At 44.6% G+C, this 27,886-nt stretch overlaps 3 protein-coding genes and 1 non-coding gene across 5 annotated transcripts; 2 read left to right on the top strand and 2 right to left on the bottom strand.

Moving 5' to 3' along the window:
• Window positions 1-2,072: 2,072 nt before the first annotated feature.
• Window positions 2,073-5,823, bottom strand: LOC123452760 (rhodanese-like domain-containing protein 6). Of its 2 annotated transcripts, none has more exons than XM_045129469.1 (9): window positions 5,531-5,823; window positions 5,289-5,450; window positions 5,074-5,179; window positions 4,730-4,931; window positions 4,552-4,633; window positions 4,357-4,439; window positions 4,141-4,273; window positions 3,766-3,937; window positions 2,073-2,963 (listed from the first exon to the last, which is right to left on the bottom strand). In XM_045129469.1, exons 1-9 carry the CDS (start codon window positions 5,732-5,734, stop codon window positions 2,239-2,241), a joined length of 1,869 nt encoding a protein of 622 aa, XP_044985404.1. In that variant the 5' UTR covers window positions 5,735-5,823; the 3' UTR covers window positions 2,073-2,238. The 2 variants fall into 2 exon arrangements, with proteins under 2 accessions (XP_044985404.1, XP_044985405.1); XM_045129470.1 differs by having other exon boundaries at window positions 4,730-4,928.
• Window positions 5,824-5,938: 115 nt separating this feature from the next.
• On the top strand, window positions 5,939-8,630 carry LOC123452761. Its single transcript, XM_045129471.1, has 5 exons — window positions 5,939-6,251; window positions 7,294-7,348; window positions 7,430-7,486; window positions 7,616-7,693; window positions 8,000-8,630. The coding sequence occupies exons 1-5, from the start codon at window positions 6,012-6,014 to the stop codon at window positions 8,479-8,481; spliced, it is 912 nt and encodes a 303-aa protein (XP_044985406.1). The 5' UTR covers window positions 5,939-6,011; the 3' UTR covers window positions 8,482-8,630.
• Window positions 8,631-11,014: 2,384 nt separating this feature from the next.
• On the top strand, window positions 11,015-11,086 carry TRNAG-UCC. The gene has a single exon. It is a non-coding gene; the product is annotated as a tRNA-Gly (tRNA).
• Window positions 11,087-17,088: 6,002 nt separating this feature from the next.
• On the bottom strand, window positions 17,089-18,913 carry LOC123397823 (probable glycerol-3-phosphate acyltransferase 3). The gene has a single exon (XM_045092354.1). The coding sequence runs from the start codon at window positions 18,911-18,913 to the stop codon at window positions 17,261-17,263; it is 1,653 nt and encodes a 550-aa protein (XP_044948289.1). The 3' UTR covers window positions 17,089-17,260.
• Window positions 18,914-27,886: the final 8,973 nt, after the last annotated feature.

Raw genomic sequence — 27,886 nt, 5'->3', positions numbered from 1 at the left:
TTTGCACTCCAAGCCTTTGTGCAGCCCTCTCTCCCTCCGCTACTTCGTGACACCCCGTAGCTAGTTCGGTACGACACGACGAAGCCCTGCCAGAGTAGCTCCACCACCATCACCACCACGCCGTCGTGCTGCCGGAGAATTCAGCTACCTCTTCGTCTCTCTTGCTGGATCAAGAAGGCGGAGGTCGTCATTGAGTTGTACGTGTGCTGAACGCGGAGGTGCCATCCATTTGGTACTAGATCGGGACGGAGTTCGTGGGATGGATCGTGATTGGATCGGCAAGACATTCGACTACATCAGCCGCGTTTCTTAACACTTCCCGCTTAGCGATCTACAAGGGTATGTGGATCCGATCTCCCATCTCGTAGATGATCATCACCATGATAGGTCTTTCGTGCGCGTAGGAAATTTTGTGTTTCCCATGCAATGTTCCCCAGCACAGGGGCGTTGTGAATTGTGTGGCTGAATCATGCTGGTTGCGGTAGCTTCTACATGAACTCAAGCATCCACCTACCCGAGCCACTATTGTATACTGTGACAACACAAGTGCTTCCTATCTTGCGAGCAACCCAGTGCAACATCATGGTATCAAATACATTGAAATCGACTTGCACTTTGTTTGCGACCGGGTCGCTCTAGGTGAAGCTTGTGTCCTTCATGTCCCCTTGAGCTCTCAGTTTGCGGACATTTTCACCAAGGATTGCCATCAAAAGTGACCATTGATTTTTGGTCCAACCTGAACATCCTTTCGAACGGAATTCCAGCTAAGGGCGAGGGGGGCTGTTAGATCATGTACAATGTACTCTATGTTGTAACTCACCGGGATCGTAGGATCTTAACCATGCCAAGGCATGCGTGCCTAAATTGTAGGGCGCCCGATACTCCTCTCTCCCTGGCTATATTTTGCACTATGTAACAGTTTGAGTCGATCAAGGAAATAATTTTTCCAACTTATACACCCGAGAGACAAAGGTGATTGTCCATGGGCAAACACTTTTTTCTCTATGCGCGACGACTGGGAGTTTGGTGAAGCTTCGAGTGCCAATCACATTGCTATTGGAGACAACAGTGGAGCTGAGGGAGATCACACCGCATAGTGGTTAGGGTCGCTAGGACTAGGAGGAGCTCAATAGTGGCAACAACATTTGTGGGAGGGATGGATTCAGAGATATTAGGTCCGGGGAGCTCCGAATTACATGTTAAAATTTAGAGAAGAATTGAAGAACATGGAGGGCGTCGACGTGGGAGAAGAATCACCACCTCTTTGCACCTAAAAGGATGGCAAGGGGATGGAGGTTCATCCAGTGGTGATGGCAAAAAGAATGACAACATAGGGGCAAGGTCATGACCTTTGTCTCATCCTTGCAAAGAAATGGCTTACGGGGACTCAAGCCGTCAAAAGAGTTTCGGAACCTTCGCCCACACGAGCCCTCATGAAAAATATAGGAAGTTACTGCTTTCTACAGTAGATTTTTGTCGCTGAAACCACTCTCAAAAGAAGAGAAAGAAGACACGAAATCCAAAATTGGATCATTAGACGTAGTTTACTTATCTGGTTGGACCGCAACATATATGGAATTTATTTTCAGAAAATGAGATGAGAAATGGGAATATAGTATGTGCTTGTGTAGACTACGAGATGAAACTAGAAAACCTTGGATCAAATTGTATGTGCACAGGTGTTATCTTATTTGTTCAGCCAATGAGATGGTGATGGAGAAAGAGCATTCTGAACTATCAATCTTGCCGGCCACTAATCACCTAAAAAAAATTCCCGGCCACTAAGACAATATTTGATCGATTTCACACTGTAACTCATGTGATACAATATCATGATCACGAGCTAATACTTTTGAATACAGATTTAATAAGTACCAATTTTATACTGTACCATGTAAGATACATATATTAGCAGAGAAATTATTGGTCAAAGTTTGTCCTAGACCCAAATACATGTCACATTTTGTTCAAAGTCTCCGTGTCGTTTTTTCCTGAAGGTCAAACAAAATTTTAGCTTAAACAATCTATTTCTTTCACAAGAATAGGTACTATATCAAGAAATTGCACAAAGATTAAAGCACATTAATGGACAAATACTAAGACATAGTTTTACAGTGTTGTACGCAGGACAATAACTATTTTGCCCCATCCGAAGAGCATCTCGTACACAAAAAGAAAAAAGTACAACAAAGCAGGTCCAGAGTTACAACAAAGCAGGTCGCCTATTTTCCAAAATTGTCATATGAAATTGCATAGAAATTCTTTCATTTGATCGATGTAAGGTGGCCGTGTAGGAATGATATGCCCCATGTCATGCTCAACGATGGTGCACCGGCCTTCCTCAAACATACCAGCAAGTTCAGTGCTTGCCCTGCTTGCGATCTGCCTGTCATGACCTTCACCACCACCGAAGCAATGAAGCGAGGGAAGCCTGATTGGCTCGCTGTCGAAATCACCAACAGGTGCTGGATATCCAGAACAGAATATCCCAAACCTGAACTTTGGAGAGCCGCAGGTCTTTTGCTGCTGCCTGCACAGTAAGGCAGCCATTGCCGCACCCTGGGAGAAACCGAGAACGCCATCAAAGTTGCCGTCCTGAGCAATTATACTATCAAGGTATGCATATGATTCCTTGAACCCGTCTGTTTGTTCCTGATACTGAAGGGGGTCAAACGGTGCATCTGCAACCTTCCAATCTTGCATGCTGTGGCAGCTCATTTTCGGAGAAACTAGCCATGCAAATTTTGTTTTCGCTGTGGCAGATGGAGGTGAGGGTTTGTCGGAGTAGACATCTGGATGTGGTTGGTATACAAATGAAAGCTCATGAGGAGCGTCTATAAAGACAAGCTCCGCGATGTGCTTCAGCTTCTTCGCAAGTGATGATGTTCTTCCCTTAAAGTTTGAAGAGTTCTGACGGAAACCGTGTAAGCAGAGAATCCTCAATTTCTTCAGCTGCTCACTACCTGGTACATCATTTCCACATTGTAATACTAACTCAGACAAAAATACTAACTCAGAAGTAATACACAGGCACCAACAGAAGGTGATACTATAAAGGACAGACCCGGTGCATAGAAGCTCACACACAAGGTGGGGGTCTGGGGAGGGATTATAGGAACCTAGTTACCCCTGCGAAGTGCAATGCAGAGAGGCTGGTTCGAACTCAGGACCTCTTGGCACAAGTGAGGAGGACTTCACCACTGCGCCAGGCCTGTCCTCTAACAAAAGGTAATACTATCTCAGACAAAAATGTATTGAAGACCACAAACGAGTTGGTTGAAAAAGAAATAGGTTCTTCAAACTACAAGTGGAAGTTTGTGAGGAGAAAACAGGAGAAAACGTCAACATTTGTTGCAACACTGTCAAAAGCTGCATGTGTGCCGTGCTTGATGCGTGCGCCAGACAGACCTGCCATTTGACCAATGCTTTTATCTCTTTGCTCCGGAGCAATACACGGGTAACAACTAGTTAAGTTAGTACAGGAGCTTGCTACCATATGGAGTTCATTTTGACCCCGTAGGTTTCAAATACTCCCTACAAAATTAGCGAATCTACTGTTTGTTACTCTTTCTTGCTGAGCACCACTTCTTTAGTTCTGCCTACATAGATACTCTCTACAAAATTAGTGAATCTACTGTTTCCTGGTGAGCAACACTTCTTTAGTTCTGCCTACATAGCATATGGACTTCTAGGCTCGGCATACTTGATAATTCTTAAATAGCCAAACATCACGATGATACAAATCTAAATTGATACAGACCTTACCATTACTTCCGGGAGCTTTGAAGGATGAAATTTTATTGCTTATGGATAGCTTTCCAATGTCAGAAGGTTCAGATAGCTCTGACTTTGTTTGGCAGTCTTGCTTTACAGATATTTCACAGCACTGTTTTCCATTCTTTAAACATAGTTCACATACATACTCCTTAGTAGAATCCTGGAGAAGAAAATGTTTACAAGATTTAGCAGACACATTCTGGCATGGCGTCATCAAGAATGAAATTAAGGTACTTCCTCTGTAAAGAAATGTAAGACGTTTTAGTTCACTATTTTAGCGATCTAAAACATCTTATATTTGTTTACAGAGGGAGTAATTAGCAACAATTTAGAGAACAATATAAAGCATGGCATCTTAGGCACCTGACATGTGGAGCACACTAAGACCAACATTCTGCAATGGCTGCAACGACACCGAGAGGAATAGTCATCATAGGTAGATCCGCATATCAAACAAGTTCCAAGTATGTTATCTTTAATTCTTCCCACAGAGATTCTGTTAAACCATATTGAAACAAGTTAAGTAACTGAGTTACTATGAAATAGTTCGAGGGTTCGAGCACAAAGTTCAGCACTAACCTATGGTCAAATACAAAATTCTTTCCATCAAAATAGCCACCATCTGGATATTGCTCCAAATATCTCTGAATGCCACCGTATAACTAACGCAAGCACAATAATAAATGACCATAAATAATGCAAAAGTACGATATCATGGTGAATATGTACGGATGTCTGAAATCTCAAAATTAGCAACTGAAAGGTGCAGCTTACCTGAAAAACATTCTCGAAGCCTTCACCTTTGGAGCGGATATAAGCTGAGGCCATCTCACAGCGTATACCTCCTGTGCAGTACCTGAAAATACCAATAAGGTAGTTACTTAATTTGCTTGCTAAATGTGTTGCCTAAAATCTAAAGCAATGTATAATTCAAAGATCTGGCCATACATACATCATAATTGATTTACCACGTAGCTTCTCAGTATGCTCATCTATCCACAATGGCAAGTCACTGTATTGTCTGATTTCAGGATGCAGCGTCTCCACATTTGGTACATGAAACTTGCCGATCCGGGTCTCATACAGATTCCTTGCATCCAAAACAACCACATCATTCTGCCCCGCAGGCGCCTCAGTATCCAAACAGGTTCCTGCTAAAAGAACAACCCAACTTAGATCAAGCTCTTGTTTAAACATCTGTTCTTTCACGGCAAGGGAATGATCTCGCTACTAAGCAGAGAGTAGGTCACATTGAGAGCCAGATGTATGCAAGCTTCAGTTTGAGAATCAACCCACCCACACTCTGAAGCACCGAGTGGAACTCAGCCGCTGACAAATGCCTCCCCGCGAATTTGATATCGGGGGTTGTCAATGACGGGTTGGAACAAAGCGTGACCAGCTCCTGCCAATTCCAAGAACAGCATTATACACAATGCAATCGACGAGACTTTCACGGAGCTACACGAGCTCATAAATGATGAAAACATTTGCCTTGTTAGGGAGATGAGAACCTTGACGAGCCGAACGGAGAGCGACGTGAAGCCGCACTCCCTGGCGACCCTGTCGTCCACAGGGTCCTCGCAGGAGGCCAGCTTGAAGTCGGCCCCGTCGAACAGGCTGTTCGAGCTCATTTCCTTGATGTGCTTTTCCAGCGCCGCCATTCTTCCCCCGAGCTACCAGCACAAAACGTGGCCACGAATTCAAGTACTCACCACGAGACATAAGAGGGAACCAGAAAGAGGCGGATGCTCACCGTCGCATTGACGCCGTCGGGGCCGACGCGGACGCGGCCGACGAGCGCGAGAGCGCGGCAGCGGGACTCGTAGAAGGCCGCGAGCGCGGGGGCGTCGGGGACCTCGGCGTACTTGTAGTACAGGAGCACGCCGTAGCTTCCGTCTCCACCGCCTCCTTCCTCCTGCTTCGGCTGCTCCTGTGTCGATGTCGCCGTCGCGTCCATGGCTACGAGTACGACCACGAGCCGCAAAACCCTAGGCGACTGCGGCCGGAGGAGGAAGAAGGCGGACAGGCCGGCTTTCCCAGAACCTGGCCCATGATGATTGAGAGCGCGGCCTCTTTTACAGGAAACAAAAAAAATAAGGTCCACCGGAGAGCCCGGCCCATTAACTACCTTATCTGCCCATGTTTCATTTCGCTTCGCGTCCCCAAACCAAAACCCCCGCGAGAACCTTCCTCCTCTCCTCTCCGGCTGTCCTTCTCACCCGCGACCGGCGCTCATGGAGGCCACAGCCGCGTCGACGCGGCCTCTCTTCCTCCTGGCGCCCTCCCCGCCGCTGGTAAGCACGGTGCGCCTCTCCCTTCGCGTGGGGAGGCGCCGGCTCGTAGCCGCGGGGGCCAGGAAGAAGAGGGGGCGGCAGGACGGGGATGCGGGGGAGGAGAGGGTGGACGCGCACAGCTTCAACCCCAAGGACGGCGAGGTCACCGGGCCATTCCCCGAGGCCGTGCTTCTGAGAAAGGTGCGTGTGCTCTTAGTCGTGCTTTGAATGCCTAGAATTTTGATGTTAGATTATGGATAATGACCCCCCTGAGCTTTGACGAATACTTCGTATCACATATGGCATGGTTGCTAGTTTAGTGAAGTAGGCAGATTATTCGATAGAACTTGGAACAAAAAGGTAGGCAGATTATTGGAGGCAATAGATGGTATTTGTTGCAGCTTTCCCAATCTGAATTCTGAATATGGTATCATTCATTCTGCGCTCATAGTTTTCAGATTGCAGTATTATTTTTGTCGAATTAATAGTGAGCATGGGTAGATCCACAATTGTAGTTTCATGATGATGTTCGGTAGGCTGGATGGGATTCACTAATAATGAACGAAATCTACTGATACAATCTGCAGTGTTTCTATTTTGCTAAAAACCTGGTAACTGTCCCTTATGCTTGGCATTTGGCCCATCATCTTTCGTTGGAAGAAAGACCACATAGTAGCCCGGATTTGTATGAAAGCGGTGAAACTAGTATTTCTGCTGGCATACCAGCTTACAAGTAGGGCCCATGAAAAGAATGGGCTGGAAACCCTGAATTGACCAAGTAGGAAACCAGGATGCAACAACAACCGACATTCAGCCTGCAGCAAACAGACCGACAAGTAACAGGAATAGGCTGGAAGTCATTAGACAGGAACCACACAGCAGACCCATAAACAACTGTTGCTACTCAACGCCGTGTCTAGCGTGCGCCTCCCCTCCAACAGCAATTAAAACTTCTCCTTGGCTCCTTCGGTTGCTTGCGATTATGTTGCAGGTTGTAGCAAATTCCATTGATGCATGGGAGAAGTACAATATCAATCTCTGAACACCATAATCTGTCGCCATTAGCCAATGGACCAAACTATCACTGCTAAGACTCAAATGACAGACAAATTGTAATAGTTAAAATCAGTTTCATGTTTGTTTCCTTAGATTAGGTAGTTTTCAATGTTTATTTTGCTCCTTGAGAAGAAAGCATAAATGTGACTTGTAGTTGATTATACTTTTTATGCTGATTGGTTTGCAGAAAAAGGTGAAAGAGGACGGTGAAGCTTTGCCAGAATTCGCGGACGCCGAAGAAGGTGATGGTCATTTTGCACTCAATTGGTTCTTTTTGTGGTTGATGTAAATACGCAATCCGTCTAACCCAACTACATTTACAGAAAAGCTATACGAGCTTCTTAACATTCAGCTAGAGAGTGGTTTAAATTTGCAAAGAAGTAAGACCCCTTTCTTTTCCTCCTTTATCAAATTAGTTTAATTGGTTATATAAGGCGGCATCATTTGCACGCTTGTTTAGATGTCGTGATCTGGGATCAAGATAATGAACTTTCTCCATCATTATGTAGTGCGGCACTATGAAGTTGTTTACCTCATTCACGAGGACCGTGTGGAAGAAGTTGAAGACGTTGTATCCAAAGTACAAGGTGCATTTCTCAATACTCGCGCATCGCTTACTCAGTTGTACAAAGATATGAATTTGTCCACATGTTGTTTGTATGTACTTAAATCCTCAATGAGTTAATCTCAGGCATGATGAGTAGACAAAATTCCGTATTATGGCGGCAAGGGTTTGACACTCCCCTGGAGCTATGGCCTGCTAAACAATACTCCTGTCTGGCTGATTTGCTAACTCTAATCCCCTAAAACGTACTACTTGGGGTATTTCAGTTCTATTGAGCATTGAGCTTCTGCAAGGTATGCTATAAACTATGTTCTTCATTCTATTGCAGACTTTATCAGAGAGAAGAAAGGAAGGATTTGGAGGGTTAACAACTGGGGACTGCGTAGACTTGCTTACAAGATAAAGAAAGCAACGCATGCCAACTACATCCTAATGAACTTTGAGATACAGGCACAATCCATAAATGATTTCAAGACTCTGCTAGATAAGGATGAAAGAATCATTAGACACCTTGTGATGAAACGAGATGAGGCGATTACTGAAGACTGCCCTCCTCCACCAGAGTTCCACGCAATGCGATCTCAACAGTTGGATGATGAATATATTGATGAGGAATATGGGAAGGCGGACGATGCGGATGATGAGGCTGAACTAGAGTCTTTTGGCAATGTTGACGATGATGTTGAAGATGGCGATGAACCTGAAATCATTCTTGTTGATGAAGTTGACGATGACAATGCTGAAGACCTCAGAAGAAGAAATAGGAAGGTGAAACTGGAGAAGTATACGTTGGAGAAGGTCTTGAGGTAGCATGTGTATCTACTTTATGGTTTAGTTCTTATACAAAGGAACACTTGTATGTTGAAGAAGTAATTATATTAGGTGTTTTCCCTGTACCAATGACCACTATTACGATGGTAGTAATTAGTGAGATAAGCTCATCAGGTCATCTCCCTAAATCTGGAGCTGCTGTTGTTTTTCCAGATTGTGTAGTATGCGATCATTCCCTTGTAGATGCATTCTTTAGTACACCTTTGGTTTTTTGAAAAACATCAAAAGCCAAATTACCGTAGTGTGGGTTAAAAAGACAAATTTAAGTAATTAGCACAACTCTTTATTGTAAAACTCATGCATCCTTTTATTGACTTAATTTTTAAAACTAATTGCCAAAGTTTTTACAAATCCATATGCTTGGTAGTTGGAATAGATGCTTTCATTTTAGCAGTACATAAGAAGAGCTGGTCTATAATTTGATCAAGATGTGCTTCTGTTACTTCTGATGTTCTCCTTGAAAAACTGCAATCCCTACTGCGTAATAGTGCACCTACACGTTTGAGCAGACTAAGTTTTTTCGTCATATTCAGTTTGCTGTTGATCTGTGTGTGACAAAATGCTTAGTGACTGATGAATTCCTTCAATACTTGATATTCTGCATGATAGTTGCTGAATTCCTCTGCAGGTCCTCGTGTTTGCTGGACTGTATCAGTTAATTAAACCTTGGTAGCCTATATATGCACTGTTTGGTTCATGTTGTTACTCTAAAAATTCAGCATATCTTCATCATTTATCCAGACACTCTTAGAATCTTTTTGCCTTTGTCTGTACAAGGTACTCACATTTCCAACTGCATTTAACTGAGTACAATGCTGGGTATTGACTTGTTAAGCTCATGACATGATCTAACCAATATGGTGGCAATCTAGCAATCTGGAAGATGATGGGCTTGGTATGCAAACTTCACTAATGATTATACCTTAATACTGTTCAACAGTTGTTGGTAGGTGTCTTCCATGCTCAATAAAGGCTGAGATGATTGAATGAATTCGCCAATCAATAACTAGCATCAACTTAGGTCGTAGAGAATTCTTGTTCATGCCCCAACTTGTTTGTGGCTGGTCTCCTGCAAGTTTTTCCATCAAATAGAGACTATTAAAATTTGCAGTTTATCACGAGTGAACTTATCTGTGCATGATTCTGACCATCTTTCTTCGAACGTATGTAGTTATAATGCATCTCTCAGAATTTGGCATATCATTTTTTTTAAACCCATTTGGCATATCATTTTGTTCTGTCATTACTTGCTTTATGTTGCATTTAGGACCTTTGGCTTACGATCAAGACTTGGAACTGGTTTGTTATTGATTGCTGGGACCTTGTTAGTTCACCAGCTTATTTCGCCGTAATTTTCTCCATGCCGCAATGCCAAACTGCTGGTTCCAGATTTTCTGCTGACAGGAGAATTCTCAATTGGGAATAATTGCTTAGATATTTAGTGAGTTTCTTCACTTATTCGCTATTTGCCGTATGGCGCATTGATGAGCCGAAATCGGTGTACGACTGGCCTTATATTGTACTGTTGCCGCGCATGATCCCGTACTTTGCTTTGAACAGTGTATCTATGATCTGGACACTTTGATCGCCTCTGGTGGTCCCCTTTGTCCATCTGATCATGGTCTGGAAACCTTCAATACCTGCTAGTGACCAATGTCATCTTGACATCTCGGTGATATGTTGGCCTGTTTTGGTCATAATCTGAAGAACCTTCAGACAAATTCCGACTTGGGACGTAACGTGTTTGGCATGTACCAACTAATTACGTCCACCAACTTTGCACAGATGTCTTATTGGATTTCTTTTTCCTAGTTCGTTATAAGGTGTTGCAATGAGCACAGATTCCCTTTTAACATTATGGCCATAATGTGGAAAGCCCCATGACTTTCTGTCCAATCTCCAATTTCTGCTCTTGTTAGGGACTAATTATCGTCGCCGGCTGTCACTACCTAACTACTTTCTCATGTTCATTCAAGGCAACACTTTAGCACGATCTTTTCTTTATCAGAAGAAACCATCCAGGTTACATTCCAGCAAAATCTTTCGATGGCAGAAGAACCTTTTCTGTATCAGAAGAAACTATCCAGAGTACATTCCAGCAAAATCTTTCGATGGCAGAAGAAGTATCTAGGCTGTCGGTTGAGTGATGAATGGAGTCAATTTGAATTGTTGATGTTCTGGAACACTGCTTCTGTAGATGATGCTGGAATTTCGGTAGAAACTGGCTGTTGATAGCTGAACAACTGACTAACCAGGTCAGATTCGAGCAATGCAGAACTATCCAGGCCATCTGTGGAGTGGTTTGTTCCACTGTTTAGGGCCCCCAAAAGAGGGTGGTCACTGATAACTCGTGGTACAAAGTGGCTGTAGTGTGAAGTAATGGCTTCTCGGGCCTGCTTGTGCAGGTGACGGTGTCATTTTGTCTCTCATTTCTTGTACGTCCCAACAGTAGCGCGTGATGACGGATTCCTATTCTGCTGGTATAGGGAAGTAAACTATTGTTGACATCAAAGCGTCTGTAGTCCAACGGTTAGGATAATTGCCTTCCAAGCAATAGACCCGGGTTCGACTCCCGGCAGACGCACTTTTTCTTTTCCTCCTACATTTGTTTCACTGTTTCTGGAACTCGTTTTGGTTACTTAACCTTGTCTTGTAGCGAAAATAGTAATCTGTGTCCACCTTCTGTTTTCCGAAGTTTCAGATCCCCTTTTTAGATTTACTAGAAGATAACCCGCGCGTTGCAGCGGGATGGTAGGATGAAAATATGGATAATTAGGTTGATGACATGAATAGTAATGAGAATTATTTAAGATGTGATGGAAAATAGTAATCTGTGTCCACCTTCTGTTTTCCGAAGTTTCAGATCCCCTTTTTAGATTTACTAGAAGATAACCCGCGCGTTGCAGCGGGATGGTAGGATGAAAATATGGATAATTAGGTTGATGACATGAATAGTAATGAAAATTATTTAAGATATGATGGAAATGGCAACCATGCATAATTTGTTGATGTCAAAGGGTTGCATGCATGGATAAAATAGTTAGTGGGATGGTAGATTAATGAGCTGACCGCACATGCATGGTTGGTTGATGTGGAAGCTCTGCATGCTTAGAAAAAATAGTTAGTGGGTTACAACTATTTAAGAATAGAAGATTAGTGGTGTTCCAGATATCTCTATGATTTTAGACTGTTTTATTTTCATTTGTTTATATCAGATCCCTTCTGTTTTGGAACTCGTTTTTGTGACTTAACCTTGTCTTGTAGCGAAAATAGTTATCTGTGTTTACCTTCTGTTTTCTAAAGTTTCAGATCCTTTTTTAATTTACTAGCAAAAGGACCGTGTGTTGCAACGGGAGAAAAAATTATCACACGCTTTTAATCTTTTTATAATTATTTTGATTTATTAAAATAATAAGCTAACTAATTAAGGTAGTTAGTCCTATCCTATTTTGTTCAGAAATCAACCCGTCCATTGTTAATTCCATCATGATGAGAAATTGAGCGGGACAAGCAAAGCAAAAAACAAAGAAGCTACGTGAATTGATCAATGGACCGTTATCTTATTTCACTCATGGGGTAAAGAATGTGGGATCATATGACAAACTGAAGGTGGTGTTCCATTCTCTCTCTCTACAACAATGCAATCTTACATTCAATACATTCATTCATCAGCAAACAAATTCCCACAAAACAAAATTTCTTGTCGGTGCTTGGCACACGGTTGGAGGCATGGGGAGGGGATCTCACCAGATGATGAGTTCCTGCCGGAGGAGGGGATACGATGAGGGGAGCAAGGGTTAGACGCCTCTATCTGGCCATAAGGAGTCGCCGTTGCCGCGCCATAACCTCGGAGTTCCCCGTGTGATCCATGGAGGCCCGCCTCCATCTGCAAGTACTTCGCTTCGCCGCGCCTTATCCGCGCGCCACCGCCGTTCTGCATCGAGCAGACGCATCATCCCAAGTCGTTGTAGCTGTCGCGTTGATTTGATCCAGAAGCTGTGCTCGAGCGTTGAAACGGGGGCAGCAAGCGGGCAGAGGTACGACCGCGGAGGTGGGTGGGTTGAGATCGACAACAGTGGTGGTTGAGGTCGGCCGCGGCGACGAGTGGTGTGGCAGCGGCCTGGGCACAAGCCAGGGTGGACCAGGATCGACGCGATGCGCTCGAGCGCCGCAATGGGGGCAGTGAGCGGGGAGAGGTACAGCCGCAGAGGCGGGTGGGTTGAGATCGACAGCGGTGGCGGTTGAGGTCGGCCGCGGCGGCGAGTGGTGTGACGGCGTCCTGGGTACAGGCCAGGGTGGCCCAGGGTCGACGGGAGGAGGCGATGCGTACGGGTATAATTTTTGCAGTGAATCGTTTTTCCTTTTGCGTTGCAGATAAATGATGGAGCGCGGGTTGAATAACAAAAATTACAGGTTTTTTTTATAAAAATGTCATGGTGGGTTTTCCGACGGAAGCAATAGCCGCTTTATTATTAGGTATAGATTAATGGTGTTTCAGATACCTCTATGATTTTAGACCGTTTTATTTTTATTTGTTTATGTTAGATTTGTATTTGTGCAATTGCATTTGTTGTGTTGGGCAAGGTTAAACCTCTCCTATTTTAATGTTTCTTGCCCTCGACCGTTTGGCTTACGAGTTGTCTTCAATACAAACTCATTTATCTGACACAACCCATTATGGAAGAGGAGCTTTGCTACACCTACGTAAAGAAGCTAGGTAAAGTTACATATGAGCCGATCTGGCTTAATTGGATTGGAGGAGAAAAAGGTCCAGACCCAGCCTATGAAATTCACGAAGGAATGATTGGTTGAGAAACAAGAAAACGCAGCTTTACGTTAATTATTTACGTAGGTGTAGCATTTTTATGAAAGGGGCGCTGTTTTCTTTAAAAAATGAGGAAGAAATAGTGTCCACATACACTCCTGCCGGTCGTCACGTTGGTACAACTTGCACCGACCTTACCCCACGAAAAGGGTATTTTCATACTTTCTTTTACCTTACTGTCACTCTCCCACATCACCTTGGCTCTCTCTCCACCATCACCCCAAAGCCTAATCAACAAACCTCACTGATTATGTCCGCCATGGTGCCTTGCCAGAACTGCGAGGACCTGGTCGAACGGCTTTTGTGTCGTGTGGTTGCTTCGGATGATCGGCAAGCGCTCTCGCCAATGGCAACACCACTCGTGGTCGGTCCTTCCTGTGATCGCGCACTTCGGTCCAACGACATCGACCCGTCTCGTCGTTTTTTATCTTCATCGGACGGCGAGTCATCCCGCCACGCATCCCCATCTCATGTCGTCACCCTGCCACATGAGCGCTCGTTGGTCCCGATCTAGGCCCTCTTCCCTAACGATGACCCGTTACCTTCATCCGTCTATGTTCCTAGTGCGGACCGACAAAATCGAGAATGAGGCGATGGTTATCGTAGTCATTGCTTGTTCTGAGCTGGTAAACGCCGCTCCCCTCACATTCCCACTGCTGACGGGCTTCCCTGTCCTAGCGGGATGCCGAGGAGGGGTGGTGGTGGTTGCGGCTATCGCTCGCTCCGATCTCAAGGTTGCCATGAAGACTGCCGTGTGGGCCGTCACAAACATGATGATGGTCACGGCTATTGCAAGATCATTGCCGAGCCCTTTCTTTTAGTTAGGGTTTAGGACAAATGAGTTTTGTAGATAGGCTAGGGCTTAATGCTATTTTTTGTTGGTGATGTAATGCATGGACTATGTGCATGTCTAAATGAGTTCAAAAAATTTGACGAATTTGTGTCAATTTGGGGAGGCGGCGTTTTGATACTCATGCTTATCTACACCCGTCTTGAACAATAAATAATAACAATCAAACAAAACATAGTATATTTTTTTGCACTTAAGATGCTCGAGTGTGCTAGGATCTCTCTTGGTGAAATGAGAATCAAAATGATTTATTTTTATCTATAGCTCATTGCATGTCATTTCACCATGAATATTGGCACACTCCTAGCACACTCTCATCTTCGATGGTAAAAAGTTAGATATTTCTGTTCCTTTTGCTATTTTTTAAAATTTAATATAATTGTAGTTAGGAAGAACTAGACTATTTCTTCCCGAACTAGATTGCCAAAAAGAGCAAGTTGGACAAATGGAGAAGAGTTATCATGATATATTTTTCTTTAATACTTTATAAATACAGACGCTCATACATATTTATATACACTCGTTCTTATAAACACACAATTACCATGGTACCTACTCGGTACTTGCTTCCTCATTTGGTCACTCCGACGCGTTACGGACAATCAGCGCGGACAATTGGAGGCGCCATTTAGAGATGACTAGTGAACATTATATAGGGCAATAATGCTAGACATATAAAGAATTGTAAACATTTTACTTAGCGTTCAAACTATAATTCTCTTCCTCCCTAAATTTAATTTGGATGGACCCTTTATCCTCAACTAGCAAAAGGGCCCATACGTTGCAACGAAAGAAAGAAATACCACACACTCTTAATTTATAAAAAATGGTATATAATCTGAGAATTTGTAGTTACGACACAAATAAAGATGGTCTTATCCTACAAAAATACAGTTCAAAATTTCACAGGTCTTCTATTTTAACACGGCTTGCATGTAGATTTAATACGTACAAAGAATCAGTCAAGTGACCTTCAGTTTCATCTCTAATCCTGATTTTGTTGGCGTGTTCATCCCCAACCCGGATGAGTACCGATATGAAAGAAAGACGAATAATGACTTATTTATTAAGATTGCACCCTAGATAGTATTTTTATTAAACGTTTAACAGATAAAATAATATCATATTTAAATTGTACATATTTTTCTAATCAAATTCCATATATAATATGTTAAATTTGGAGTTACGGTTTAAAAGATATGAGTATTTTAAAAAACATTTAATATATACTACGAGTTTAATGTCATAAACAGTAAGGGCTTTCTTGTAAAATCACCTCGGTGGGTTTTCTGACGGAAGCGATAGCCTCTTTATTATTAAACTAGCAAAAGGACCCATGCGTTGCAATGGAAGAAAGAAATACCACACGGCACACGCTCTTAATTTATAAAAAATGTCTATAATTTGAGAATTTATAGTTACGATACAAATAAAGATGGTCTTATCCTACAAAAATGCAGTTCAAAATTTTACAGGTCTTCTATTTTAACACGGTTTGCATGTAGATTTAATACGTACAAAGAATCAGTCAAGTGACCTTCAGTTTCATCTCTAATCCTGATTTTGTTGACGTGTTCATTCCCAACCCAGATGAGTACCGGTATGAAAGAAAGACGAATAATGACTTATTTATTAAGATTGCACCCTAGATAGTATTTCTATTAAACGTTTAACAGATAAAATAATATCATATTTAAATTCTACATATTTTTCTAATCAAATTCCATGTATAATATGTTAAATTTGGAGTTACGGTTTAAAAGATATGAGTATTTAAAAAAATATTTAATATATACTACGAGTTTAATGTCATAAACAGTAAGGGTTTTTTTGTAAAAAAAACCTCGGCGGGTTTTCCGACGGAAGCGATAGCCTCTTTATTATTAAGTAAAGATTACCAGTTATAGTTCCCCAAAAAAGTAACATCATGTAGCATTACACTTATACTAGGAGGACTGGGCACGCTTTGCTGCCCTCTTGGATAACAAAAACCGAATTAAATTGTTTCAAAATACAATGTATATATATTTTTTTAAAGTCAAACATTTTAAATTTAATTAAATTTGTAGATAAATATATCAATATCCATAATATCAAATTGTTGTGATTAGATTCACCGTTAAATGAATTATCATATTTTTATTTTATATTGTGGATGTTGATATTTTTGCTCTTGCCTTGGTTAAAGTTGAAGAATTTGACTTTCTAAAAAACAAATATCCCTTATATTTTAAAATTAATGGAATATTTCGTTTGATGTGTAGGGGAGATGAGATAGTGTGTTTTATTTTTATTTATAATTCGGTAATCTGATGGGCATTGTGATTCTATATTATATGCTAACTAATCTTATATATATGCAAAAATTTCTACGTCGACGGCTGCATGAGCATGATTGATATGTTTTTATAAGCCGATTGCTGTTGATTGATTTAAAAATATGTTGGTTTGATCAAAATCATAAACCAAACTCATCAAAAAGCATAATGTATTTATCTAAAGAATTGAAAGAGAGAGTTTCGAGAAATTGTTGACACGGTCAAAGTCAGATGACCCAATTTTAAATGAAGTCTTGGAGAGCTTAATTGAATGCGAGTCTTTAAAACTAAGAAGCATAGTGTTATAAAAATATAAATATAATAATTAAATGAAAGAGCTTTGAAAAATTATTAACCAGCTCAAAATTGGATGTTACAATGTCAATTGAAGACCTCAATTGAATGTGCACTCTTCAATTCTAAAAAGATTAATGTTATATATATATATATATATATATATATATATATATATATATATATATATATATATATATATATGGACACTATTTACATCATTTCTTTCATGGAGAGTATATTTTTTCAAACACATTCATATAAAAAAAAGGCAAATGCGCGTTGAAGGATGTGCAAAAACTTTAAGAGTATATATTTTTAACAGAGGGACTGGTAATCTACAACTTTACAGAGTACATATGCTGTTTGCTGTGGCCACTCTGTTTTCTCGAAACGGAGCTGTGGCTACTCTCGTTCTCAAATTTGTCCTCTCATATATTTTTTCGACGCTTGCATCTAATTCTTTTTCAGTCACGGTCGCTGGCACGCTGCCCCCTTTGCGCGCACCACGCCGTCGTTGCCGGCGAGCATGAGGTACTTATCCTTCCTGGTGAGCATGGTGCATTCGTACCCGAGCGACGCCGCCATCAGCCGCTGCACGCGGTTGGCCACGTCCTTGCTCGCGGCGGCGCCGCCCCTGACGGGCGCCGTATCGACCCTGCCGAGGAACTCCACCGTGTAGCACATCCTGGGGTTGGCCAGGTAGTAGAGCGCGTCCATGGACTTCCAGCCGCCCGCCGTGGTGCCATGGAACATGGCCGTCTCGACGGCGAGAGCCACGGGCACGACGCCGTCGCCGCTGAGCTCGGCGAACAGCGGGCTGAAGCGGAGCAGGTACGGCTCGCGGCAGGTGGTGCCCTCGGGGCAGACCACGACGTGCGCTCCGCCGGCCAGGAGGCGCGCCATGGCGGCGCCGTCGTGGGCTCGGTCCCTGGCGAGGTGCACGGTGCGGCCGATGGGGGAGATGAGCTCCGAGAGCCGGCTCAGGCTGTAGGACACGGCGCGCACGGGGCGGTCCAGCGCGATGGACACGTACACGGGGTCGATGAGCGTCCGGTGGTTGCACACGTAGAGCTGCCCGCGCGACGACGGCGGCGGCGGCGGTGAGCCGCGGAGGCGCCACGACTGGCCCGTGGCGGCGAGGATCGGCGTGGCGTACTTGTACGGGAGCGCCATCGCGACGGCGATGCGGGCCACCGCGAGAGCGGCGCCCAAGGGGAGCCACACGAGCATGGCGAGGGCGGCGAGCGGCGTCGGAAGGAAGGCGAGGCGGCCGTCGTGGAAGACGAGCGGCCTCGGGTACTCGTGCCGCGGCAATGGCCGCCACTTGCTCTTCTCCTCGGCGCTCACAACGTACACCTCCTTGCACGAGGAAGACAGAGTACCGTTGTTGCAAAGAAATTCCATTGATCCTCCGGTGAAGCCGACGACATCATCGCCGACGGCGCCCTCCATAATCTTCTTCGTCGCCTCGGACGCCGCCTCGCCGTCCCCTTCCTCCATGAACCCAGTGTAGAACCCCCACAGCACCTTCATCTCCCTCGCCGCGACGACGTCGGCCACGTCAGCCTCCAGGTACTCTTTCAAGAACGGCTCCACCATCACCCTCGGCATCCTGCTGGCCCACACCACCGCCGTCCTCCTACCGGCAGCGCCAGAAGGCCGCCGCCGCCGCACGGCGTCGAACGCCTCGAGCCCGACGTCCTCCAGGAGCCACCGCGGCAACACGGCCCGGCCAGCGTGGAACCTCGTGGCGCGGAGCCCGCAGAAGGCGACGAAGGCCATGGCCCTCACGGCCACGTCGCCGCCGATGCAGGCGATGACAGGGTAGAGGAGCAGCAGGAGGAGGCCCCTGAGCAAGCCGCCGGCCTCGATGGCGACCAGCATGAAGTAGGGGAAGAGGGATCCCGAGGAGAGGAGCAGGCCGCCGTCGACGTCGACGACCAGCGCGGTTGTGTCGGTGAGCCGCGCCGAGGGAGGCGCCCGCTTGTGGACAAGGACGTCGGAGTCGGAGTCGGAGGGGTGCGGTGGAGGCAATGCGGCCCCACAGCCACCATGGAAGAAGAGCGAGAGGAAGTTGGGGAAGATGAACTTGTGGGCTCCCGCCATCTTCTCCTCAACCATGCAGCAGCTAGATGTAGTTGTCGCCGTCTTATATATACCACAGCGGCACATCGTCGTCATGGTGCGAAATTATGCGGTGTGGCTTGCCACGGCGTCCTCGTGCGTGCCTAATAAAATAGTAAGTTCTTTCTACAGTACGAATTTTGCTAACAGACAAGGCAGTCAACTGTTTATTAATTACTCACTCCGAAATTAATATAAAAATATTTGGATTACTGTTTTAGTTATCTAAAAGCTTTTATATTAATTTAAGGAAAAAGATTGTGTTCAACCGGATCGCGTTGTCTCGTCCGCCGGCTCGGCGACCGTCCGATCTGTTATTTATTCTTTATCACACGGACGAGACCGGACCACCTTCTGCGTAAGCTGTGATCGTTTTTTCTGAAACAATGCTGTTGTTTCAGGAACAGTTTCCTGCAGCTCCTCCCGAGCGTCTCTGCCCGAGACCGCGCCGCCGCTTGCCATCGCCTGCACCGGCTGGCCTCGCCGGAGCAGGGCCACCGCGCCTGCACCTCCCCGCCGCCTGGAGCCTCCCGAGCCTCTGCCCGAGCGAGCCGCCGGCTCCCTCCTCCTCTCGAGCGCTGCCCGAGCACGGTCCCGCATGCCCCGCCGTGGTGCGCCGCCGCCGGCCGATCCTGGCGCCATCGGAGCCCCAGCCACCGGCGCCGGAGCCCCCAGCCATCGCCGTCGCGTTCCTGCCGCCGGCCGACCCGCGTCGGCCCTGCCTCCCCGCGCCAGACCGGATCTGGATCGACCCAGTTTCTGCAACAAAGCGATTGTTTCAGAAACTCGAGCGTTGTCCCAGAAATTACTCGGTGCCCACGAAGCGCGCGCGAAGAAAAAAAACCTGCAACAAAGCGATTGTTTCAGAAACTGGGGCATTGTTTCAGGAATTACAGGGTGTCTATCCGAAGCGTCGCGCGCGGATCGGACGGCTATCAAGGTGGATGATATTTTCTAAACATCACCCGACGGATGCGTAGCAGCCCCCTTAATTTAAGGAGGAAGTACTTGTATTTTCTTTTGCTGAGGGAACTGTTTGTTAATTCCACTTTTGGCAATATAAGTATCACTTTGAGGCCATAAGTCCAAACCATCAAAAAGAGATCTTGGACATTTGTGAGAGGAAATATTTGTTACATGCTCAAAGATCAAACCTCAAAAAACACTTGAAAGTTCTAGTCTCCCCTTATTAGCGTTTAACTCGGCCTAACCCACGCTCAATTCATGATCTGGGCTTTATGCCCTCCCGTCATAACCTTCAGCGGAGAGCTTACTCCATCTAAAGAATCAGGACTGAAAAGAGAAGGGATACTCTTCCTTATAAGTTGGTCGTGGCCTACTCCCGTAAGCAAGGTGAGAGTAAACCTGAGCCAACCTCACCAGCCTAAATCAACCCTAACATCCCCTCGTGAGAAGTCCCTTCCATCTAATACCAAATGCTAGCGTCCAACTCGGCTTAGCCCACACCCATCCCACGTTCTAGATGTTTATACGCACACGACATAATCTTGATCGGAGAGCTCACTCATACGTCTCAAACATATCTATTTTTCAAACACATTTGCTTTTGTTTTAGACTTTAATTTGCATGATTTAAATGAAACTAACCCGGACTAACGTTGTTTTTAGTAGAACTACCATGTGTTATTTTTGTGCAGAAATAAAAGTTATCGGATTAAGCTAAAATTTTACGGAGAATATTTTTAGAACTAATAAAAAATACTGACATCAAGATCTACCGAAGGGGGTCCACCCAGGGGCCACAAGCCTGGTGGGCGTCCCCTAGGGCGCGCCCACTGCGCTTGTGGGTTCCTCAGAACTCGAGCTGATCTAATACCAAATTCATCGCGTTTTGCAAGATGGAGCTGTTGCCACCTCATGTTCTTCCTCGGGAGGGCTGCTCTGGAGCCTGTTTGGAGCTTCAGAGAGGGGGATTCGTCGTTGTTGTCATCACCAACCATTCTCCATCAACAATTTCATGATGCTCATCATCGGGAGTGAGTAATTCCTACGTAGGCTTGCTGGACGGTGATGGGATTGGATGAGATTTGTCATGTAATCGAGTTATTTCGGTAGGGCTTGATTCCTAGTATCCATTATGTGATGGGGAACGTTGATGGGAAACAAAAAAATTCCTACGCACACGAAGACCTAAAATGGTGATGTTCATCTACGAGAGGGAGATCGGATCCACATACCTTTGTAGATCGCTAAGCGGGAAGCGTTTAAGAAGCGCGGTTGATGTAGTGGTACAACTTCGTGATTCAAATCACCGTCGTCCCACGATCCGTCCCATGATCCGTCCCGATCTAGCACCGAACAGACGACACCTCCGCGTTCAGCACACGTACAACTCGATGACGATCTCCGCCTTCTTGATCCAGCAAGAGAGACGGGGAAGTAGATGAGTTCTCCGGCAGCGTGACGGCGCCGGTGATGGTGATGATCTATTCCTGCAGGGCTCCGCCCGAGCTCCGCAGAAATCCGATCTAGAGGTAGAACTACGAGGTATAGGTTTGAGTTGCACGTGGCAAAGTTGTGTCTCAAAAACCCTAAAACCACCAATATATATAGGAGGAGGGGAGGGGCTAGCCTTGGGGCTCAAGAGAGCCCCAAGGGTGCCGACCGAAGGGAGGAGGAGGACTCCCACTCCAATTCGGTTTGGGAAGGAGGACTCCTGCTCTTCCTTCCCACCTCCCTCTCTTTTTTTTCTTTTTCTTTGGTTTTCTTCTTGTGGCGCCATAGTCCACTTGGGCTGGTCTCACCAGCCCACTAAGGGCTGGTACGCCACCCTAGGACTATTGGGCTCACTCTCGGGTGGGTGGGCCCCTCCCGATGAAAACCCGGAACCCATTCGTCACTCCCGATACACTCCCGGTAATGCCCGAAATCTTTCCGGTGACCAAATGAAACCATCCTATATATCAATCTCCGTTTCTGGACCATTCCGGAAACCCTCGTGACGTCTGTGATCTCATCCGGGACTCCGAACAACCTTCGGTTACCAACACCTATAACTCAACTATACTAAAACATCATCGAACCTTAAGTGTGCAGACCCTGTGGGTTCGAGAACTATGAAGACATGACCTGAGACACTCCTCGGTCAATATCCAATAGCGGGACCTCGATGTCCATATTGGATCCTACATATTCTACGAAGATCTTATCGGTTGAACCTCTGTGCCAAGGATTCATGTAATCCTGTATAACATTCCCTTTGTCCTTCGGTATGTTACTTGCCCGAGATTTGATCGTCGGTCTCTCTATACCTATTTCAATCTCGTTACCGGCAAGTCTCTTTACTCGTTCCGTAATACAAGATCCCGTCACGTACACTTTCAGTCACATTGCTGGCAAGGCTTGTATGTGATGTTGTATTACCAAGTGGGCCCCGAGATACCTCTCCGTCATACGGAGTGACAAATCCCAGTCTTGATCCATGCTCACTCAACGGACACCTTCGGAGATACCTATAGAGCACCTTTATAGTCACCAGTAACGTTGTGACGTTTGATACACACAAGGTATTCCTCCGGTGTCAGTGAGTTACATGATCTCATGGTCATAGGAATGAATATTTGACACGCAGAAAACAATAGCAACAAAATGACACGATCACATGCTACGTTCATAGTTTGGGTCTCGTCCATCACATCATTCTCCTAATGATGTGATCCAGTTATCAAGTGACAACACTTGCATATGGTGAGAAAACCTTAACCATCCTTGATCAACTGGCTAGCCAACTAAAGGCTTACTAGGGACATTGTTTTGTCTATATATCCACACATGTATCTATGCTTTCATTCAATACAATTATAGCATGGATAATAAACGATTATCTTGAAACAGGAAATATAATAATAATTATTTTATCATTGCCTCTAGGCCATATTTCCAACAATCTCCCACTTGCACTAGAGTCAATAATCTAGTCTCACATCGCTATGCGATTTACATTGGAATGGATCTAACACCCATACAGTTCTGGTGTTGATCATGCTTCGCTCATGGAAGAGGTTTAGTCATCGGATCTGCTACATTCAGATCCGTGTGCACTTTGCAAATATTTACATCCTCTCCTTCGACGTAGTCGCGGATGAGGTTGAAGCGTCGTTTGATGTGTATGATCTTCTTGTGAAACCTTAGTTCCTTTGCTAAAGCAATGGCACCAGTGTTGTCACATAACAGAGTTATTGTTTTTAGTGCGCTCGGCACCAGTCCAAGATCCGTCACGAACTGCTTCATCCAGACACCCTCCTTAGTGCCTCTGAGGCAGCCATGTACTCCGCTTCACATGTAGAATCTGCTTCCACGATTTTCTTGGAACTGCACCAGCTTACCGCACCCCCATTAAGAATAAATACATATCCGGTTTGAGACTTCAAGTCATCCAGATCAGTGTCAAAGCTTGCAACGGCGTAACCCTTTACGACGAGCTCTTCGTCACCTCCATAAACGAGAAACATTTCCTTAGTCCTTTTCAGGTACTTCAGAATATTCTTGACCGTTGTCCAGTGATCCACTCCTAGATTACTTTGAAACCTGCCTGCCATACTTATGGCCAGGCTGACGTCCGGTCTATTGCACAATATGGCATACATGATAGACCCTATGGCTGAAGCATATGGGACGATACCCATCTTTTCTCTATCTTCCGCAGTTACTGGACACTGAGTCTTACTCAACTTTATACCTTGTAATACTGGCAAGAACCCCTTCTTGGACTGCTCCATTTTGAACTTCTTCAAAACTTTATCAAGGTATGTGCTTTGTGAAAGTCCTTATAGGCGTCTCGATCTATCCCTATAGATCTTAATGCCTAATATGTAAGCAACTTCTCATAGGTCCTTCATTGAAAAACATTTGTTCAAGTAATCTTTTATGCTCTCTTAAAACTCCACATTGTTTCCAATCAGCAATATGTCATCCACATATAATATTAGAAAAGCCACATAGCTCCCACTCACTTTATTGTAAATACAAGATTCTCCAACAACTTGTATAAACCCAAATGCTTTGATCACCTCATCAAAGCGCTTATTCCAACTCCGAGATGCTTGCACCAGTCCATAAATGGATCGCTGGAGCTTGCATACTTTGTTAGCACTCTTTGGATCGACAAAACCTTCGGGTTGCATCATATACAACTCTTCCTTAAGAAAACCGTGAAGGAACGCCGTTTTGACATCCATCTGCCAGATTTCATAATCGAAAAATGCAGCTATTGCTAACATGATTTGGATGGACTTAAGCATCTCTAACGGTGAGAACGTCCCATCGTAGTCAACTCCTTGAACTTGTGAAAAACCCTTTGCCACAAGTCGAGCTTTATAAATGGTCACATTACCGTCCGCGTCCGTCTTCTTCTTAAAGATCCATTTGTTCTGAATATCCTTGTGACCTTCAGGTAATACTTCCAAAGTCCATACTTTGTTTTCATACATAGATCCTATCTCGGACTTCATGGCCTCCAGCCATTTGTTGGAATTCGGGCCCACCATTGCTTCTTCATAATTCGCAGGTTCATTGTTGTCTAACAACATGATTGATAAGACAGGATTACCGTACCACTCAGGAGCAGTACGTGATCTTGTCGATCTGCGAGGTCCGATAGTAACTTGATCCGAAGCTTCATGATCATCATCATTAGCTTCCTCCTCAACCGGTGTCACCTTGACAGAGGTTTCCCCCTGCCCCGCGCCACCATCTAGAGGGAGTAGAGGTTCTACAACCTCATCAAGTTCTATCTTCCTCCCACTCAATTCTTTCGAGAGAAACTCCTTCTCAAGAAAAGCTCCGTTCTTAGCAACAAACACTTTGCCCTAGGATCTGAGATAGAAGGTGTACCCAACTGTCTCCTTTGGGTAACCTCTGAAGACACACTTTTTCGCTTTGGGTTCCAGCTTTTTAGGCTGAAGCTTTTTGACATAAGCATCGCATCCCCAAACTTTAAGAAAAGACAACTTTGGCCTCTTGCCAGACCATAGCTCATATGGTGTCGTCTCAACGGATTTTGACGGTGCCCTATTTAAAGTGAATGCAGGTGTCTCTAATGCATAACCCCAAAACGATAACGGCAAATCGGTAAGAAACATCATAGATCGCACCATATCTAACAAAGTACGATTACGACGTCTGGACACACCATTACGCTGTGGTGTTCCCGGCGGTGTTAACTGTGAAATGATTCCACATTGTCTTAAGTGAGCATCAACTCGAAACTCAGATATTCGCCCCCTCGATCAGAACGCATGAACTTGATCTTGTTGTTACGATGATTTTCAACTTCACTCTGAAATTGCTTGAACTTCTCAAACGTTTCAGACTTGTGCTTCATCAAGAAGATATATCCATACCTACTCAAATCATCAGTGAAGATGAGAAAATAACGATATCCGCCGTGTGCCTCCACACTCGTTGGACCGCATACATCAGTATGTATGATCTCCAACAAGTCACTTGCACGCTCCATTGTTCTGGAGAACGGAGTCTTAGTCATCTTGCCCATGAGGCATGGTTCGCACGTGTCAAGAGATTCAAAATCAAGTGACTCCAAAAGCCCATCGGCATGGAGTTTCTTCATGCGCTTTACACCAATATGACCTAAGCATCAGTGCCACAAAAAACGTGGCACTATCATTGTTAACTCTACATCTTTTGGTCTCAGTGTTATGTATATGTGTGTCATCACAATCAAGATTTAATATGAACAAACCTCTCACGTTGGGTGCATGACCATAAAAGATGTTACTCATAAAAATAGAACAACCATTATTCTCTGACTTAAATGACAAACTGTCTCGTAGTAAAGAAGATCCATATATAATGTTCATGCTTAATGCATACACTAAATAACAATTACTTAAGTTCATAACTAATCCTGATGGTAACTGAAGTGAGACTGTGCCAACAACGATTGCATCAACCTTGGAACCATTTCCCACGCGCATCGTCACTTCATCCTTCGCGAGCCTTCGTTTATTTCGCAGTTCCTGCTTCGAGTTGCAAATATGAGCAACAGAACCGGTATCAAATACCCAGACACTACTACAAGAGTTGGTTAAGTACACATCAGTAACACGTATATCACATATACCTGATTTTTCTTTGGACGCCTTCTTATCAGCCAAATACTTGGGGCAGTTGCGCTTCCAGTGACCCATCCCCTTGCAATAATAGCACTATGTTTCCGGCTTAGGTCCAGCCTTGGGTTTCTTCGTCGGATTGGCAACAGTTTTGCCGCTCTTCTTGGAGTTACCCTTCTTGCCTTTGCCGTTTCTCTTGAAACTAGTGGTCTTATTGACCATCAACACTTGATGCTCTTTCCAGAGTTCTGACTCTGCGACTTTCAGCATCGCGAATAACTCGCCGGGTGACTTGTTCATCCCTTGCATGTTATAGCTAGGCGGCAGTGATTGAAGAATTCTGCCAGTGATAGCCTCTTGTGGGAGTTCAATCCCCAGCTCAGCTAGACTATTTGAGTACCTAGACATTTTGAGCACATGTTCACTGACAGGCGAATTCTCCTCCATCTTGCAAGCATAGAATTTATCGGAGGTCTCATACCTCTCGATCCAGGCGTTCTTCTGAAAGATAAACTTCAACTCCTGGAACATCTCATATGCTCCATGATGCTCAAAGCATCGTTGAAGTCCCGGTTCCAAGCCATACAAGACTGCACATTGAACTACTGAGTAGTCCTCCTTACACGATTGCCAAGCGTTCAGAACATCTTGGTCAGACGTAGCGGGTGGTTCATCTCCTAGCGCAGCATCAAGGACATAATTCTTTTTCCCAGCTTGTAGGATGAGCCTAAGATTACGTGCCCAGTCTACAAAGTTGCTTCCATCATGTTTCAACTTAGCTTTCTCTAGGAACGTATTGAAATTCAGGGTTGCTACTGTGTGAGCCATTGATCTACAACATAAAATATTGCAAAATGGACTTAGACTATGTTCAAGACAATTAGAGTTTAACTAATCAAATTACTAATAAACTCCCACTCAAATAGACATCCCTCTAGTTACTTGAGTGTGCCATGATCCAAATTCACTAACTCAAGTCCGACCATCACGTGAGTTGAGTATAGTTTCAGTGGTAAACATCTCTATGCTAATCATATCAACTATATGATTCATGCTTGACCTTTCGGTCTCTTGTGTTCCGTGGCCATGTCTACACATGCTAGGATCGTCAAGTTTAACCCGAGTGTTCCGCGTCTGCAACTGTTTTGCACCCGTTGTATGTGAACGTTGAGTCTATCATACCCGATCATCACATGGTGTCTCGAAACGACGAACTGTCGCAACAGTGCACAGTCGGGGAGAACTCAATTTTATCTTGAAATTTTAGTGAGGGATCACCTTATAATGCTACCGTCGTTCTAAGCAAGATAAGGTGCATAAAAGGATTAACATCACATGCAATTCATAAGTGACATGATATGGCCATGATCTTGTGCTTCTTGATCTCCATCACCAAAGCACCAGCATGATCTTCTTGTCACCGGCGCCACACCATGATCTCCACCATCATGATCTCCATCATCGTACCGCCATCAAGGTTGTCGTGCTATCTATGCTATTACTACTAAAGCTACAACCTAGCAATATAGTAAACACATCTGCAAACACAAACGTTAGTTTAAAGACAACCCTATGGCTCCTGCCGGTTGCCGTAGCATCGACATGGAAGTCGATATTAACTATTACAACATGATCATCTCATACATCCAATATATCACATCATGTCTTTGGCCATATCATATCAAAAGCATACCCTGCAAAAACAAGTTAGACGTCCTCTAATTTGTTGTTGCATGTTTTACGTGGCTGCTATGAGTATCTAGTATGATCGCATCTTACTTACGCAAAAACCACAACGGAGATGTGCAAATTGCTATTTAGCCTCTCTCCAAGGACCGCCTCGGTCAAATCCAATTCAAATAAAGTTGAAGAAACCGAC

The sequence above is a fragment of the Hordeum vulgare genome, chromosome 5H (genome assembly GCF_904849725.1).
Source record: "Hordeum vulgare subsp. vulgare chromosome 5H, MorexV3_pseudomolecules_assembly, whole genome shotgun sequence".
NCBI classification, from domain to species: Eukaryota; Viridiplantae; Streptophyta; class Magnoliopsida; order Poales; family Poaceae; genus Hordeum; species Hordeum vulgare.
The sequence above is the reverse complement of the archived record's forward strand: the minus strand, read 5'-3'. Positions and strand labels throughout refer to the sequence as shown.

Excerpts from the sequence above, each read along its gene's own strand:
- LOC123452761 (XM_045129471.1), top strand. The coding sequence starts at position 6,012 with ATGGAGGCCACAGCCGCGTCGACGCGGCCTCTCTTCCTCCTGGCGCCC. Across the intron at positions 7,349-7,429 it reads ATTCGCGGACGCCGAAGAAG|AAAAGCTATACGAGCTTCTT; the intron begins GTGATGGTCATT and ends CTACATTTACAG. Across the intron at positions 7,694-7,999 it reads CGTTGTATCCAAAGTACAAG|ACTTTATCAGAGAGAAGAAA; the intron begins GTGCATTTCTCA and ends ATTCTATTGCAG.
- LOC123397823 (XM_045092354.1), bottom strand. The coding sequence starts at position 18,913 with ATGGTTGAGGAGAAGATGGCGGGAGCCCACAAGTTCATCTTCCCCAAC.
- LOC123452760 (XM_045129469.1), bottom strand. The coding sequence starts at position 5,734 with ATGGACGCGACGGCGACATCGACACAGGAGCAGCCGAAGCAGGAGGAA. Across the intron at positions 5,180-5,288 it reads TCTCCGTTCGGCTCGTCAAG|GAGCTGGTCACGCTTTGTTC; the intron begins GTTCTCATCTCC and ends TGGAATTGGCAG. Across the intron at positions 2,964-3,765 it reads CAAAGCTCCCGGAAGTAATG|GTAGTGAGCAGCTGAAGAAA; the intron begins GTAAGGTCTGTA and ends ATGATGTACCAG.